This window comes from Amyelois transitella, chromosome Z (assembly GCF_032362555.1).
Source record: "Amyelois transitella isolate CPQ chromosome Z, ilAmyTran1.1, whole genome shotgun sequence".
NCBI lineage: Eukaryota > Metazoa > Arthropoda > Insecta > Lepidoptera > Pyralidae > Amyelois > Amyelois transitella.
Genome location: NC_083535.1, coordinates 5,384,443 through 5,395,160, shown reverse-complemented (window position 1 = coordinate 5,395,160; position 10,718 = coordinate 5,384,443). Strand labels below are relative to the sequence as shown.

General features: G+C 36.4%; 2 protein-coding genes across 7 annotated transcripts in view; one reads left to right on the top strand and one right to left on the bottom strand.

Moving 5' to 3' along the window:
* Positions 1–445: 445 nt before the first annotated feature.
* LOC106133931 (OCIA domain-containing protein 1) lies at positions 446–5,001 on the top strand. Its single transcript, XM_013333813.2, has 6 exons — positions 446–668; positions 939–1,065; positions 1,601–1,778; positions 2,800–2,954; positions 3,436–3,547; positions 3,937–5,001. The coding sequence occupies exons 1-6, from the start codon at positions 582–584 to the stop codon at positions 4,022–4,024; spliced, it is 747 nt and encodes a 248-aa protein (XP_013189267.1). The 5' UTR covers positions 446–581; the 3' UTR covers positions 4,025–5,001.
* A 534-nt stretch (positions 5,002–5,535) lies between these two features.
* The window catches only part of LOC106133929 (protein cycle), a 50,169-nt gene continuing 44,986 nt past the window's right edge, over positions 5,536–10,718 (bottom strand). For 3 of the 6 annotated variants that reach the window (XM_060953898.1, XM_060953897.1, XM_060953895.1), the window contains 5 exons: positions 10,570–10,685; positions 9,831–10,030; positions 8,974–9,108; positions 8,005–8,131; positions 5,536–7,618 (listed from right to left, as the gene is read on the bottom strand). In XM_060953898.1, the coding sequence (XP_060809881.1) occupies positions 7,452–7,618; positions 8,005–8,131; positions 8,974–9,108; positions 9,831–10,030; positions 10,570–10,685 (745 nt within the window). In that variant the 3' untranslated portion in view covers positions 5,536–7,451. The remainder of the gene's footprint in view (positions 7,619–8,004; positions 8,132–8,973; positions 9,109–9,830; positions 10,031–10,569; positions 10,686–10,718) is intronic. The other 3 variants (XM_060953896.1, XM_060953899.1, XM_060953900.1) reach the window with 3 other exon arrangements.

The window sequence follows — 10,718 nt, the reverse complement described above, 5'->3', positions numbered from 1 at the left end:
CTTCAGATCTACTTAACCCTTTCGGATCTTGCATACATTTTAAAAAAGATAATATAAGGAACTAACATCAACCTCTACATTATGTACTTAGTATCTAAATAAGTATCTACTAAAGTTTTGAAATGTCTAGAATTATTTAAACCTAGTATTGCACGCGCTATTACCTAAGACTTAACATTCATCTTACCATGTTGTCACAAAAACTCTGAGGAAGGGACCACGTTTTCCTCATGGACCAACTGATATATAATATATATCAGTTGGTCCATGATAACCTGAGTTACTAAAAAAGTTTTATGCACCTATATGTAATAATAATAGCTATATGTAAAAATGTAAATAAAATTAAAGGCTTGAAGGACTTTTATCTAAAGCAAAAAAAAAAACAAAAAGTTTGGGTGACAGAACTGACACATGACAGATTGACGATTTCAACTTTTGAAGTTTGTCTCATCTCGAACTTGTCTCGAACTCAATGACCTAGTCGATTCGATCGTCTTGTTATTTTTATTGGCAGATCATACTACCTATACATTTTGAAATTTTTGCTTTGTTTTACTGAATGTAGTATTACTTTCAATATGAATGATGCCAATTCGTTTGGTGGGTACCAGGAGAGCCCAGGGATGGGCGGTCAAGTGCCTCAGCCGTCAGGCCCGATGAACCCGGTAAGGTTATGTTCCGGGGGATGGCTTTTGAATATTTTCTACGAAATTATGGTTACCGGAGGAGGTTTATTATGTCTTTTTTGCTGAAAAGATAATATTCTACAATATTTGTGTCTTGCTAAGTGTAATTAGAGCTCTGTTATTTTTACATTTGAAGTGAAACGGCTCTCTCACTCCTCTTTCTTGTTCATGTGAAGTTATTTGGAAGCCGTCTCTAGTAAAATGTAGAATAAAGTCGCAACTCGATGCAACAGTGGGCTTGTGTCACAGGGTCAGTACAGGTTCTCTGCAGAGGAATTGAGAGTGCTGGCCGAGTGTAACCGGGAGAGTTTCTTCCAGCGGTCATTGCCACTTGGCACTTTTCTTGGCCTTGGTACCTATGCTGCTGTACAGGCAGGTAAGTGAGATTTATCTGGGTTCTTTGTGACACAAACATATTGCTGCGCTAAGCAAGACATCTTTTGTGTGATAAAAACCAACCAAAGGGGCTGTTGATAATATTTTTTTTATTATATAGTAATTTTTGTAAAAAACATGAAATTATATAGGTGCAATGCGAATAATTTATATAATTGTTTTCTTGTCTTATATTGTCAGATAGTTAATGCTATTGTTCTTTTAATGGCAGATAAAAAAGTGAGCAAAATTTAAAAAAAATACACGAATGTTTGTAATATTATATATAGATTCTCTAACGAAAAAAGCAACAATATATGGCCTGGTAGGCTATTGAATTTATTTATACAGGAATGTTATTTTGGGATAAATTTCCACTGGCAAGTCTTGGCATTATTCTGAAATTATGTGCTACACATATTAAAGTTATCCTGTGAATTTCAATAATTGAGAGACTACAAATTTCATCAACTTAAATAGCTTAACATGAGTAATTTCTGATTTTCAAATTTTAAATAATTTGTGAAACACTTCAGGTCACCTGCGGCCTAACCCTCGTTTTGGCCCATTTCCCAAAATCACTCTGGCAGTGATAGTCGGTTACTTCCTTGGCAAGCTCTCCTATCAGCAGGCTTGTGCAGAGAAACTGATGAACTTGCCCGGTAGCTACATCGGGCAGCTGCTCCGAGACCGAAGGGATGGAAAGATTGGAGGGTATATAATATTTAGCAATATATTTATATCCTACAAATAAATTCTTTAATGTATTTTAGACCATTGTCACTGTGTAAGTGGAGATGGGGTGCATGTTAAGGCAATCATACCTTTTCCAAAGGTGTCATAAAATCATATTCTTATTTGTTTTCTTGATATAAGTATGTTCAACTCATAAGTCCATGTTTGGAAATTAATTTTGAGTTGCTCATTTGGTTGGAATTTTTGTCTTTATGTTGTAATTTTTTACGATGTTTTGTTTGTGCGCATTTATTTAAAATCCTTACTATGACAATGTTTTTTTATCAACATTATAAAAATGATGCAATAATAGCTTATTATGTATCTACAAAATTGTTGGACAAACAATACTTGATAGTGATCTCTACTTGCTACTATCCTTAATCCTCCTTTACATATCCTCAAATCTTGTTTTATTATTATGTATGCACATACATAGTTTTTATAAACCAGTACTTTTTTATTTTTTAAATGACTTTTGTATAAGCTTTTGTTAGAAGTAATTTAAATCATGGTAAAAAGGATCCATCACATATTTGGCTCACTGGGCAGCTAGATAGATAGGAAAATACTTGGCACTTTATTGTAATATTATTATGAATAATTAATGAAAAAAATATTAATATAACCAAACATTTAAGAATATGAAAATTTATGACAGCTTTATTGTGCTTGTAGTCTATAGTTTGTATCATTGTCAAACATTAGGCTTGAATAAGGAGTGTGTACAACAGTTTCAAATCCAACAGCTACCATGCAAAAATGACTATTTAAGTTATATACATTTTCAAAATAAAGTACCTCTGCTATAAATCTCTTTGTTGCGTCTAAAGGATAAAGTCTTGGTATATGTTGTTGTTGCATCTTTGTTTCAAAATAAGTTTTAAAACTAATTATTCCTGATTCATTTTCTCATATCCTTTAACTTTAAATGATTCAACTGGTAGATAATTAGTATAATAGTCATTATAAAAAATAATAGGTTAATGTACGTTTCCAGGGGCGGGCGCACGGGCATGGCGAACCAATCCCCGTCGATGTTTGGCGCGGGCCCCGGCGACATATACTCGGACGCGGGCCCGGGGTCCGCGCTCGACCTCGACACTGAGCGGCCGCTCTTCAGCGACGACACCTACCGGCCGGACCAAGACTCGGGTAAATTAAATATGTATTAATGTAAAAGAGGACACCGACGAGTTGATTTTCATATCAATGCACAGTCAAAACTGCTGCGTTCCAGCAGCATTCCCGGAGGGTTAGGCAGAGTCTTTCCATGTGCTAGGATCTCTCCATACTATTTTCTCTTTATCCACATTCACTACTCTTATCATGAAAAGTCTTCAGTTTGGGGTTCTCTTGACTTTTCACGTTTTAGACGAGAGTGTAATTTGTGAGTCTAAATCTGAGAGCTTTTAATATTTTACAGACTTTAGGCACCTACGCTATTAATGTCAAAAAAATATGAGTGTTCCTATTACATACGAGTAGTAGCAGGCGCACTTATTTGAACACATCTATGAGTACTAATCTTTTAACGAATTACATACTTAACAATATTCACAGAAAATGAGTATTTAATGTACTTTCTTAATTTAAAACTACATGACTATGTCTTTGATTTTTCATGTTTTGATAGGTGGTCCACCGAGCGGGCAGGAGCCGCCGCCGCCTCGTCCATCACTGTCGTACGAGGAACTGCGGAGACGCAACCGCGGCGAGTACTCCGAAAACAGGCAGGACCCTTACAGGTACACCAATCTATCACCTTCCATACTTGCTTTATGAAGAGACGTACCTTTACATACTAGTTTATAGATATAGATAGTTTCAAAAATCTCGTTAGGTCTCATTATCTTTCTACTCTGTCCTAAGTATATGTTTTTAATATGTATTTATCTGTATTATATATAAATATATATTCTGTGTGTACTTTATTATGTTTAAACATTTATTTATCTTGCTCTGCGCCAACGCCAATCTCCTGTTTGGTTTCCTTCCACCCAAAGGTTGACTGGAAGAGATTGCATTAGCGATAAGTAGAAAAAACAAAACGAAACCATAGGGTGTCAAGTTTATTTGTGAGCGACTATATAAAGCAGGTAGTCTCTAAAACGCAATATTTAATTTTATTTTCCAGGATGGATCCTAACAGCGTGCCGCCCATCTCTCGTCGTCCCCCGCCACCCCCGCCGCCCACCAACAAGTACGGCGACAGCATGGAGTAGAAGATGACACTAACGCGCTGAATATCGCAGCTTTTCTATGAAGGATTTCATGCCCGAATGTAACTATACAATTAATAGGTACAATGTAGATATAGCATTTGGAATGAATAAGACTTTAGAACTGGAAGGTTCATCAGAGGATTTTATTTACGAAAGTAGAAAGGCAATATGTCTTATCCTCTCTCGGTCTAGCTTTGAGGTTAACTGATTTGGTAGACAGAGCCGACAGCGCTAAAAACTGCGTGCGATGCAAGACAACACGTCAGATCTATAGTTTCAAGTGCAATATGGCATTTCTTTTGTCTTATATTATTCCGATTTCTATCTATGATTGCATCAAACGTAAGCGAAAGTATGCAAACAATTTCTTTCTCGTTCTAAATGTGAAAATATTTTGTATGAAAACTCACTCTTACAGGGAAGCCTTAGGCTGACCTTTAGAATTTTGGAGTTTTGGTGGAACAAAAGAGCATCAAGTCTATGAAAATGCAGTGTCATATGATAATTTTGGTAATCATATCCTTTTTCGACAAGCAGTTAACATTCGTGTTAGAAATGTTAGCGATACGCATTTAAGAGAACACTGTTGTACGTAAAATTTTATTTATTCAAAGTTAACCTTCATAATAAGTCTTTGATCAGCGATTTATGAAATAAGAATCAATAGCTGTCTTTGTTTCTTTTTATTGTAAAGTTACAATTTTCTGGGAAACAAATATTACTTAGCCATTTCGAACTAGCGCTCCGTAATTACCAAAACTTAAGATTCTATATACTTACCTTTTATGAAAGATTGGGTAGATTGGAAATCCATAAGGGAAAGCAAATATTTAGAGCGCGGTCTATTTAAAACATACGTCGCCGTGAAGCCGCATTTTGTAAAGCTTCAGTAGATTAGTCAGGGCATGAGACAAGTTATAAAGCGTGTATCAATCATGGTTGTTAAAGTTAATAAGAAAATAAAGTAGTTAAGTGTTTACCATCTTTTATTTTTATAATACAATGCATTGACTCGCTTAGCAATGATAAACTCGCAAATAGCACAAATGTAACTATTGAATCAACGATCTGATGAAAACATTACACGAACAATTTTTCTATGAGGTTATTTGAATTAAGTATTCCTGGAATATTGTTTACATTGATGGTTAGGATGATTAAACGCCTCCGTTTGCTTTAGTGTCGATAAGATATTCTCTCTTATGTAATTCATACCAAATGTATGTCCCGATCATAGAAATCGTGGAATATTACATGACTAATAGTATTCAGATCTATAGTGCCGATTTATTTTTAAGACCCCAGAAGAAACACCTGCCGGCCACGTCCCTGTGTGGAGATGGACATAAACAAAACAGTGTTAGTGATAGCGCAAGCCTTATAAATAACATATTTGAAATCTCATTGATTGTCCCGTTGGATGGACGCAAATGGTAACCCGATAGAGGCCTAGAGATAAGAGGCACAAAAACACGTCGCCAGGCATTTAGTAAATAAATAAAACGCACAGCTAAATGAAACACAATATCCACAAACTTTATTTTAATAAAAATAACATAGTAAATATAACTGTACTATAAAGTCATCAATGTGAAAACAAAAATATACAACAATATTACGAAACAATTATGATATAATTCGTTTATAACGGCATGTTTGGGATATCAAAATGAAAACTATGACAAAGATGCACTGTTTTTTTTTATATTATAGGGTATACAACTGTATGTGGCCTATCAGTCTTTTCAAGACTTCTGGCTTTTTCTACCCCGCAAGAGATATGATAAGACATGATTGTATGTATATACTTATAAATACACACAAGATGAGACTTCAATACACTACACAAAATGAGACCTTCATATTAGAACACTGACTGGTAACAATTATGGATCTTCGTAAATTATAATTTACCACAAGTACCTTCACCCATGAATAGTGTTTCCACATTATGTTTTTATGTGTCTGCTTTAAATAACCATAAATTTCCTGATAAAACGACTTCTCGTTTTTTTAATCATGCTCAAACAAGGGCTTTAAAAATCAACTACTTAATTTGATTTGATTGAGGGTGCAAAAAGCATTCTTCAAAATCTAAAAATAATATTGTGTAGATATTGCAAAATTAATTTTGGGAGCTATGATAGATAAAGTAACATTTAATTGTAATATTTACTAAAAAATAATTAAATGTAATGGTAAAATACAACATGAAATGACAACACAATTTCGACTTAAACAATAAAAAATATTAAAACTGCATAAAAATTGCTATCGTCCACTAAAATATTAAATCCCACAAGAGATAAATTTAGTCAAAACAAGTAACGTAATAAAATATCACAAAGTCATCTTATTTTCTTAGATTTTAAATGAAAGGCGAAATAAAAGCGAGGGTTTTTACAATTACCTATCTTTTGTCACATTGAGTTTTTATATATTTTGATCCGAAAATGGAGTTTAGTAAAAATAAAACAAGTTTAGACACATTTTTCTTTTGCCCCAAATGAACTTTGAAGTTATGAAATTAATGTCCTTATAAAATAAATAATAAATTAGGCCGTCTTCGGCTTATCTAACATAGTCTATGGAGATTATCTCGTAGGTACCTATTTGATTTATTGGCATATCTATCAAAGTGTTCTAAAACCACTCAAATGTATAGGCATGATGTCTACTGAAATATTTTTCAATAAATTAATTTAAGAGAATCCATTTTAAGTAATTTGATTTTGTGCGTTTTTAAAACAATATGCTTGGAAAGTATACGAGTAATAATAAAAGCCCAGGACCATAGATTTTAGACAAGGATTATTAGGTGAATATCTATCAACATTTCGTTTTATAATGCCAGATCAGCATCACATCTTTTTAAAACTTAGTAGCACCTTTCTCACTTTTCCAACGTCAAAAATATGTTACCAGGATACGCAAGCTATTGTTTTTCATCATGCCTATTGCTTTACAATTAACCCGCCTGAATAGGGATATACAGTACCGTTATTTATTTTTTACTAACGTAGTTGAGCTGTATACTACAAACACGAAAGAAGATAAGAGACATGAAATTACTATTAGATAATCTATTATTATCTATGAGAGAATAAGAAATACGCATAATTTCTAATAATCAACATCGCTAGATTTGATACAACATTTATGGAGATAATAGTTTCTCAAAAGTAACAGCAATCAATGTGTTTTAGTTTACAACAAGGTAATACTAAAATATTTAATGTATACGTTTTGATCTAAAAGATTCTGAATCTTTACGGAATGGTTATCTAACACTTTAATATAATACGGAGTACAGGAGTACAAACGCAGTACAGGCGGGCGAGTTTACGCACCTGATTTAAAATTACATTTCTAAAGTGGTATTTAGACCAACGGAATTGGTAATATGGACCTTAGGATTTCTGCTTGTTTAGGGCAAGGGCCAGGGCAGGCCGGAGAAGTTGACAGGTCCTCCGAGGCCTGCGTCGGCTTCCAGAAGGCTCATGATGACTGCCATGGCCGCTTCGCCATTGCCGTCTAGTCCTAGAGGCGGCAATGGGGGGCTGGCAGGCGGTGGAGTGCCCCCCATGGACGGGCCTGTAGCGAAATTAAGATTACGATTTATTTATATGTTACCGTGTCACTTTTGAAAAATTCGTCGTCCTTTTAAAGTTTGTTCAGTTTCGTCCCTCTGTGACCACTTGGGTTGGAAATTAATATTTTAGAATATGTACGGATAGTCAGAGAAAGTGACTCACCCAATCCTGGGTTATGGTCAAATGGCGTAAACCCGGGCTCCTCACCGGAGAGATGAAAATGTGACCGGGACTTTCGCCAGGAGGAAGAAGAAAAAAAGAAGACATTCTTTCTTTTGTTTTAACACCAGATATCTGTTTGCCATTTTCTAAAGTTTCACTGGTAGAGAATGTTTTCAAGCATTAAGTTCACCTGTTGGTGAGCATTAAGACTAAAATTGAGCTTACCGTTGGCTGCGCTCTGATGGTGGGGGGGCGAGTTGTGCGCGACGGAACTGAGCGAAACGTTGTTGCGCACCTGGCTGCTCAGACCGAAGGCGCAGGGCTCCGCACCAAGGATGTTGTCCACCAGCGACTGCCGAACCAATCACATGTCTTTATTCATCAGTACTTCCATATTCATATTATAAACCTTTTTTTTTTCACTCGAATATACTGCGGAACCAATGTAAACTCTTTATTCATCTATACTTCTTTTATAGAAATTTTGCTTTCACTCATAATTCCGTAATCTTGCTAATTTTAAAAATAACTCCCGATTATCCAACTATTCTCATTGTGTTGTCCCATAGAGCAAGTGGCACTATGGAAATCGTCTCAGTTATCTTATTATGGGCCAATTAAATACTAGTGAGATGATGGAAGACCTTGGTTTAGCCTGGGGTTCCCATGGAAATTTGCAACGACACCCTTAAAAGAAGCTAGTGATGATATGTTTAGAATGAGGGGTTGAGTTTCAGTATTATCGATTCAAAATGTCAAAAACTTTCCTAAAAAGGACGCCACTCATGTCTATCTATTAAAGGATAATAAAAAACGAAATTGAGTGACAAGGTCGAGTGTAAACGAAAAGTAAAGAAGCATCAGAAAAGATAGTTTCTTAACGTGAAGGGAGATACACCATCCGAGCAATGAGCACTCTGGGACACGACACTATATTTTAAAGAAGAACGTGCTATGAAATTTGCTAATGAATTTGTCAGGTAATTTTTACCCCGCTTGGAAAATGGTACACAAAGCAAATGTATCTACGAAATTTACTACTGCATTTTTTCAGAGAAAAATAAATGCAAATTAATTTTAACAAATAAAGTTGTGAGCTAAAAATACGAACTTAAAAGAATACCTCCAAAGTCAAATTATAAATAATTTTCTTAAAAAAGAAAATAAAACCACCGAACTACTCACAAGACTAACCTGATCGTGTTCACTAAGCAAATGGTCTTGCAACAAATTGGACGACAAGTCGGGCGACAACTCCAGCGAGGAGTGGACCATCTTCGCTTCGGCGACGCCATCCATCTTGTTGCTCGCGTGCGAGTCGATGAAGCACTGTACGTCATTAAAACCCACGTCATATTGAACTGAAGTGGACTAAAATAACGTTTCACAGTTGGTTAAAGCCAATAATAAGTAGTTGCAATAAGTTATTGACCTTTTTCTTGAATTGTAGGTAATATGACACACAAACGGTTAAAAATATAAATTTTTCAACATGAACTTACGGTCTCACGGTGAGGGAGAACATGAGGAAATCCGCATACTCGGGCACTGGATTCATTATCATGACCCAAACTGGGTTAGGTTGCCCTGTTTACAGTGTCGAAGAGGACACATGGAAGTACCTGTGAGAATTAGGTACCTGACTTATCTACTCCAGTAACGTGGATATATACGGACCTGGGGCTCCTCGACAGGGAGAAGTCGTACAGGTACAAACGCCAAGAGGATGATGATGATATAACCAAATTTATGGCATTATAATTAACATTAATGTATGCACCACGGAGTACAACACGTTCAAGCTCTTGTTGTACTTATCATATTGGGTCTGGTTTGGTCTATAGCTACAATTCTGTTTGTACAAAATTAATATAAAGAAACCACCTCTTTATTCAAGCAGCACACCATACTATAAGTACGTACCTATACAGCGAGCCAAACCACCGACAGCATACGAGATGGCAAAGAAGAATATTTTCAGCGTCAATGATTCATCGAGCGAAATTGTACTTGAACAATATGTCAACTACTTGCCCAACAAATGCACAAACCTGTTGGTTGAACACGGCGTCTTGCATCAAATCGGTCGGCAGGTCCGGCGAGAACTCCGTCGACGAGCACCTCAGGGCTTCCTCGGCTATGGCGCTGCCTATCTTGTGGGATTCCACTTGCGAGTTGATCAGCCTCTGGACTTCAGCATCCGTCTCTGAAACCAGCACGCGTTCAACCTCCGCCGCGGCCTCGCTTTCAGCTACAACACGCATACCCGTAAGTGTATCCGTATTATTGCATCAGCGCAAAGAAGACCATGCATGCATATCTATTGTGGTGCCAATCGTAGTATTTGTACAATAAAGCATATTTGGTGATGGTCAATTGGGCGGGCTCCCTCGTTCTGGAGAGGTTAAATAAATTGCTTTGATTGATGAGAAAGCACTTGATTAGACTGGTGCAGAAGTAAAAAAAATGGTGGGAGAAGCAAATTTATGACTACAAAATTGATCACGCTTTGTTTTCATACAGATCAACTTGGGTTCTTCTTTCTTTTAACGTTAGTCCCAAGGAGCCGTAGGCGCCTTTGACGATGATCCTGGATTGGGTAAGTCTTTTTGACACTGAGTGAGTCCAGCTGACATAGTTGGTAAATGATCAAAGTAGGATTTGAACCCGTGCCTTCATGTGCATCACGCATTTTAATGCACGCTGCTTTTTTAACATTCTAAATTTTGAAACATTTTCTATGAAATTAACTATCAGATGTTGCGAGTGTCAAATTGCGAGATAGCTCACTTTGTCTGAAGATGTCGAAGGAGGCGTGCGCGGGTTGGTCTGCGTTTGTCTCGTGCGAGTCCAGGACCATGGTGTTGTTCGCCACGAGGCATTCCACGTCTTTCGTCCATGGGTTTCTGCAAATAGTGATGTAGAAATAGATTTACTAG

Bases quoted from the DNA above. Each gene is read 5' to 3' on its own strand.
- LOC106133931 (XM_013333813.2), top strand. From the start codon at position 582: ATGAATGATGCCAATTCGTTTGGTGGGTACCAGGAGAGCCCAGGGATG. The intron at 669-938 runs GTAAGGTTATGT...CTTGTGTCACAG, and splicing joins CGTCAGGCCCGATGAACCCG to GGTCAGTACAGGTTCTCTGC. The intron at 1,066-1,600 runs GTAAGTGAGATT...GAAACACTTCAG, and splicing joins CTATGCTGCTGTACAGGCAG to GTCACCTGCGGCCTAACCCT.